The following is a 7,127-nucleotide window of genomic DNA, read 5'->3' as shown; positions in this document are numbered from 1 at the left end:
TTTTTTTACATATTTCTTAACACACTTTTCATACATAATTCATTCGACTTATACTATCAAATTCATTATCAAATAAAATAAATTTTCATAAATTCGTCAACATTATAATTAAATTATTTTTACAGAATAATTAGCACACTTTCATACAAATATCATTTACTTTATTCTATCAAATTTATTCATAAAATCACATTAAATTTATAATTTCACAAAACAACAACCATATACAAAATAAACAAATAATAAAAAAAACACTAATTTTTTTACATTTCACAACAGTAAACATAATAAGATATCAACAGTTAACAAATATGACCCCACCTTCAATTAATCGACAGTTTGATCATTTTTGTTTCATTTCGCTATCATTCTAAAACAAACGTTAAACAATAATAAATACTAACCCGAAGGATCTCATCTTTCACCATGTTTGATTAAAACTGATACGTAGTTGTCCATCACAACAAAATCAAGAATTTTCAAAGATGAAAAAAACTTCAATTACTCGAATGTGGGATTTTTTTTGTTGAAAATTGAAGAGAGAAACGTTGAATTATTTTGTTGAAAATTGAAGAGAGAGAAACGTTGAAAAAAGAAGAAGATAAAATCTGAATTTTTATTTGATTTTAACTGATTTGAGTGAATTAAGGATACTAAATAATCTTAATTAGTTTAAATCCCTTAATTCGTGCTATTTATTAATTATCTACAAAAAAATGATATGTGAAAAGAGGCGACTCAACCCCTCCAAGAACGCAGCAAGTTTTCTTCAGTTCCAGTCCCGAAATCGAAAGATTTCTCCATGAAATATGTCACCTATGTGAGATTTCACTAGTGGGTTCCTTTCGCCCATTAGGTCCCTAGAATTCAGTCGGATTCTTAATTCCCTTTATATTGTTAGACATAGGATTTTAAGAACTTTAGAGAATTGTTGCAATTTAGCTATTATAGTATCCTTAATTAGATTATCATAGTTTCGTAACATTGTTGCTTAGCTTCTTGCATGAAACTCAGAACCCTAGTTGTGTAGATTCGTTTAGTTCATGTTTTACACTTGCTAGGTCAGATTAAATAGATATATATGTTCTAGTTAAGAATGTTTCATTATCAGTACTTAAATGTTGCATTTTCAGTTAGCATGTCAGAATATTGAGTTATCCAGTATATTTCAGTTATGTTGTATTGTACACATTTTCAGTTGGGAGTAGGTTAAATACCGAGTTAGACTAGGGTCAGTCACCCTTATAGTCTCAAAACTACGTTCCCCCGTAGGTTTATAAGTCCCCTTTGTAGGCATCAAATTTAGTGATCATGCCAGTCATGCCTTTATACCCCTAACAAGGTATATTGGGTGCTCTCGATGGGGCGTATACATCGGACTCCACGTTTAGCTCACGTGGTTTTATGTCGGTTAATAGTAGCTCCCACAGTCAGACTCTAGTGCATTTGATCAGGTTTTCATTTATATTTCAGTTTCAACATGTTATTTACTTGGTCATTGCATTCAATTTAGTTAATATTCAGTAAGTATCAGTATCTTCATCATGTTCAGATTATATCATTGCTCAGGATGCTCTGTTCAGTTATATATTTGTTCAGTTTTATCCTATCTTGCATTCTCAGTACCTTTCAAGTACTGACACATACTCTGCGCTACATCTTCTCGTGATGTAGGTTCAGGTCCTCAGCATTCAGATCACGTGTAGATCGGTTCCCGATCCGTATTCAGCAGCTTTAGTGATGGGTCCTCAATACTTCGAGGACAATAGACATGTTTTATATTTCAGTCTTTCATTTTTAGTTTCAGTTTTACTAGAGTTAGTTGGGGGCATGTCCCGACATCTCTAGTCAATTAAAGGCTTATTTCAGACATAGTATTGGATTCGGCTTTAGATTTGAGTTTGATCTTTCAGTTGTTATTAAACTCGTAGTATATTTTATATGTTTAGACCAGTTTGAGTATTCCCCATCATTCAGTTTATCTCATGTTCTAAGCTTCCGCATAGTATCTCTTTATTCATTATATTTTACTATGCTTATGATATGTCAGCTCAGGTTTAGAAGCTAAATGGTTACCCATAAGTCATCGGCATGTTTTTTATTCCAATCCTATTATTAATTGTTGGAAAAACAATATTATTATCTCAAAAATACAATATTTATTCTTGAGAACTTTGAACTCAACAAACAATTGATGCAATAATCCGATATTTTTCAAATACAATATTGTCTACCTATAGTCATGCATGTACTAGGAGATAAAAGGAATTCGGGAAAAAATAACAAGTTTAGATAATTATAAAACATTAATGGGTGTCTTGAGTTAACCTTCTAATTTGCATTGATTTCTAATCTGTATATATTTTCTTGATTTGCTTAGTTAGCAGTTTGTAGACATAGAGATACACATTTACTAATTTAGTGTTAACCAGTGCATGTAGGGGTTTTTCTTGGGAGCATGTGGGCAAGGGAGGGATAATGATATGCTATGCGTTATCAAGTTGTAGACATAGAGATAACGACCGTCGGTGGAGTAGATGGATTCTCCGTTAAGATTTGTGCCCTTTGTGGAACAAGTCGTACCCGTCCGTGTAGTATTACTTACAAAAATTGCTATTTCCCCAATGCTTTCCGTCTCTATCCACATTTTTTTTTCAAAATCAAACTTGAGTACTTGAAAGTGGTATGGCATTGCATGGTCCTTCCCGTTAAAATACAAATGAACATAAAATAACATATCATCACTTGCGTTGGAGGATTGAATGATGTACTTCTCAAAGCGATTCATGTCCAAGTATCCTCCGAACATAATTGGAAATTCGTTAGCCATTAGTGTAACGGTTATTCTTCCTGAATCATTATCTGGATCCAAACAGAGTAGAGCATGTGTCTTGCAGGTTAATATATAAAATTTTCTCTTGAAAACGGTCCAGATTCCAAGACGCCAATCTCCAATAATTGATTGTACTTCTTGTTTATGAAACTCTTACATTATAACCTGGCTTGCAAAAGTAAAGAGTAGGCGGATTCTCATCATCCTCATCGCTCTCATCATCGTTCTCATCATCCACATCCACATCATTCTCATCATCCTCATCGTTCTCATCATACACATCCACACCATTCTCATCATCCAGATCCACATCCTCGTCGTTTTCATCCTCGTCCTCATCGACATTCTCAGTCTCTTTAATTAGAAAGAGAATTTGACATTCAGGATCATGGGAAGGTGCAGACAAGAGGCACATCATTATTCGCACTCAGTAGGAAGTGGCGGTAGCTGTAATTTTTCGTTGAAATAAGATTCCAAAGGTAACAATCACTAGAATAAATACTTTCTAACAAGAGCCACTCATCAGCATAAGCACGTATAAATTTATCTTTAAGTCAGGAATACGTCTCATATAATATCGATCTTCTGATACACTGAAAAAAGTCTGATTTTCCAGTTCCCCTCCAAAACAAATAACAAGCCAAGGGTGTTGTGCAGAATACGGAGGTTGAGCAGATTCCATATTCTTTTTTTTGTTGTATTCTTCCAACATCATCTCTGGTACCATTGCAAATTTGTATTTGTAAGAGAGAGAAAAAAAAACCAAGGAAGTTTTTTACCAATGCAAAACTCTGTTTTGTTTTCGAGGTTCTGAAAATGATAATTGCAATAATATGTGGTTAAAGAATCTAACTTTATATTAAATAATAATTAATGAGTTCAAATACCACAGGGAAAATAAATTAGAATAGATCTTGGACAAATAAATTTGTTTTCCTTCCTTTTCCATAAATATAGTTGGGATTTCCATAAATAAAAAACATTGCCTGTTAAATTAGTTCAAATACGTTAAAGAAAAGGACAACTTTTATTTGAATAAGCAAACAACTAACGCAGTTCTTGTTCTAATTTAAATAAATAGGGTAATAACAAGTCTATAACTTTCACAAAACAATTTTTTTTCTCAACGACAGACAATGGAGGATGCATTGTGGTCTTGTATTCCATCGGACATAGTAGGATTAATATCATCACGTCTCGTTGCCGCAGAATACTTTATTTTTCGTGCAGTTTGTAAAAGATGGCGCTACGCACCCATGATACCTCCACCTCGTCCTTGTCAACCAGAAAAATCGCCTTGTTTGATCACCTTGCGTGGAAATACCGGAATTGTAGAATTCTTTCATCCCGTGTACAATGTTGTGACGACTACGTCTATCCCGATCTTAAAATTAAGGGGTTCCCGAATTCGAAGTTCAAAAGCTAATTGGTTACTCATGAGTCAGGGTAACCGCGGCATGTTTTTTTTCAATCCTATTAGTAATGACATAATTGAACTCCCTGATCTACAACAACAGAATGAGAATTCTTTCTCTTCTTGGACTTTTTCATGCCCTCCCGACTCATTGTCATCTGCTTGCTTTGTTGTTGGTTTTCAGTATATTGGTAATCCCCCAATAGTATACATCATCAAGGTTGGAGACAATACATGGACATATTATAACTTCTACGATGACTATGACGATGACTATAACCTATATTTTAGTTCAACCGGATGTAATAACCCCATATTTTTCAACAACAATACTATCTACGTACTGGGAGATAAAGGAAATTTGGGAATACTAACCATCAACGAAAACTCAATTCCTAGTTGGGAATTTTATGGGAGCTACTTTAGGAGTCGAAAACAAAAGTCAATCCGACAAGTTTACACGGTAGAAGATGTCGACAATGAAGGAATGTTAGCTGTTTTTCTATCTCACCATGAAGGGGATGTAGTAGAGGTTTGGAAGTACAAAATGAATGGAAAAGTGTTGGAGAGGGAAATAATAACAAGTTTAGACGATAATAAAACATTGTTTGTGAGCTCTGGAGGATCATGCTTGAAAACATGTGTTGCACCTGGCCTACGAAACAAGATATATTTTCCAATGTTTCACAACAACAACAAAGGTGTTTTCTATTGTTTGGTCAATCGCAAATATTATTCTTTCGATTACTTTGGCCTTAAACCTTATTCAAGTCCAAATATTTTCCACTTAGTTCGACCAAGATCATGCATATGGATCGAATCAGAGAATGATTAATTGTATTCTCTCTTTTTTTGTTGTTTATTTTTTCAATTAGTTAGCTTGTCTTGATAAGAGTGGAATTATTTTGACTTTTTATGTTTTATTGTTATATTATGCAATTATTCACGTTTTTGTAACTATACTTTTTGAATTTGTTAACTTAAACCTACTTCATAGTAAAAATTACACTATTTGACCATAAATGTTATTAAAGTCCTACAAAAGATTTTTGCAAGATAAAACTTGCTTCAAAAAGTTGTATTTCTTGCTTTGTTTTTTGTACCTAGCAAGAGCTTTAAGAAAAAGTCCAATCTTTTTTACTTAATTACAAATCCTGCCCTGTCATTGAAGAATATGATGAACCTCACTTTTCTATTTGCCATAGGTATCATAAGACGTGGGCTTTGGTCCACTTCCGTTTTTTCCCTCTTCCGTGGCATAAATTTCATAGATATTTTCTCTGTTTCTATTTATTTATCAAATATATTTGACGAATAAAGAAAAAAAAAATTCTCCTATTATACCTTTAATTTATTAATATTAAATTAATATAAAAAGTAGTGAGTAAATATGTTCAAAACTTTATCAATTAGTAAGAGTAAAATGATAAACTCGTTATACCAATCATTATTTTCTTATGAGGTGTGTCAAGTCAAAATTTCAAAAGTCAAAAGGGTCGGAGGGAGTACATACTTCATCCGTCTTTTACTTGTCCATTATTTCAAAAAGAAAATTTTTATTTTTGTTGTCAATTTTCATATATTAAGAATAAATTTTTTTATAAATTATATTATTTGTTTAGTATTAATTATTTAACCTATAAATTATTATTTTAATGAATATATAAGTTCAAATATGACAAGTAAAAATTAGCTGACATAACATATAATGAGAAGAGATGGTAGAAAGGATAAATAATGAGAAGAATCAAGGAAAATGTATCCTCTTATTGGCTGAGAGTTTTCTCGAAAATCAATTCATATCCATTAATTATAATTAATAAAGTAAATGGTAAATGTTATCTTTAATTTGACTCTTATAATAATAAAATAATATTTTACTTTTTTAATAAATTATGAAAATTAATTATTTTTGCCTGCCTTTATCATTATCGTTAAATAATTCTATAAAATACTAATAGTCAAGTTAAACTCCTAGATAATTGAGAGACTAAAATTAAACTTAATTAGTAGAGTATGCACTATTTTCTTTATTTTTATCCTAATTGTTATTTTAACGAAAATTTATTAATTTGACTCTTATGATAATAAAATAATATTTTACTTGTTTATTTTAATAAATTAAGAAAATTAATTATTTTTGCCTGACTTTATCATTATCGTTAAGTAATTCTATAAAATACTAATAGTCAAGTTAAACTCCTAGATAATTGAGAGTCTAAAATTAAATTAATTAGTAGAGTATGCACATTTTCTTTATTTTTATCCTAATTGTTATTTTAACAATGATATATTAATAATAAATTTTAAAATATAATTAATAAAATTATTCCGTAATATATTTTTGGTAAAAAAACTAAAATAAGAACCTTGATGACTATTGAAAAAAATGTATCATCTTTCACTAATATATAAATAGTAATACTCTATATGTGTATAAAGTGTCGCTTTAACTATCTAATGGTATAATGTTTCCATGAGTATAATAATTTATTATTTGACAATCAACATCTATTCATGGATCGAGAGCGTATTCAATTTTTTGTATGAAATACTATGAGTATATGATTAATAATTACTTAGGATGTGTTTGTTAAGATTAAAAATATTATTTTAGAAATGATTTCTAGGAAAATAAATATGTTTCTTATTTATTTTCTTGTTTTGATAGGTTGGCAAAATTATTTTCTTAAAAGCATTTTTATATAATTTAGACAAATACTATAAGAGGTGAAGGTAGAGGGTAGGGATGTGTGTGGTGGTGGAGATGAAGATGGAGGGGGAGCTCCATATTATGGGGTAAAGATGAGGTGTAGTTGAAAACGGAGGAAGACGTGATCAATGTAGAATATCATGTGTAATTTATTTTTTTTCATACGT

General features: G+C 31.0%; 2 protein-coding genes across 2 annotated transcripts in view; one reads left to right on the top strand and one right to left on the bottom strand.

The window, feature by feature from the left end:
• The window catches only part of LOC107059491 (uncharacterized), a 43,856-nt gene extending 40,605 nt beyond the window's left edge, over positions 1 to 3,251 (bottom strand). Inside the window, exons 1-2 of the mRNA XM_015306051.1 lie at positions 2,999 to 3,251; positions 2,675 to 2,862 (exon numbers count right to left, since the gene is read on the bottom strand). Coding sequence (XP_015161537.1) covers positions 2,675 to 2,862; positions 2,999 to 3,251 — 441 coding nt within the window. The remainder of the gene's footprint in view (positions 1 to 2,674; positions 2,863 to 2,998) is intronic.
• A 718-nt stretch (positions 3,252 to 3,969) lies between these two features.
• Positions 3,970 to 5,082, top strand: LOC107059490 (F-box protein At4g00893-like). Its single transcript, XM_015306050.1, has one exon. It carries the CDS (start codon positions 3,970 to 3,972, stop codon positions 5,080 to 5,082), a length of 1,113 nt encoding a protein of 370 aa, XP_015161536.1.
• The last annotated feature ends 2,045 nt before the right edge of the window (positions 5,083 to 7,127 follow it).

This window comes from Solanum tuberosum, unplaced genomic scaffold (assembly GCF_000226075.1).
Source record: "Solanum tuberosum cultivar DM 1-3 516 R44 unplaced genomic scaffold, SolTub_3.0 scf00021, whole genome shotgun sequence".
Lineage (NCBI taxonomy): Eukaryota > Viridiplantae > Streptophyta > Magnoliopsida > Solanales > Solanaceae > Solanum > Solanum tuberosum.
This window is presented reverse-complemented; position numbering and strand designations above follow the sequence as displayed.

What these genes read in the sequence shown, in the direction of transcription:
- LOC107059490 (XM_015306050.1), top strand. Translation starts at nt 3,970, where the DNA reads ATGGAGGATGCATTGTGGTCTTGTATTCCATCGGACATAGTAGGATTA.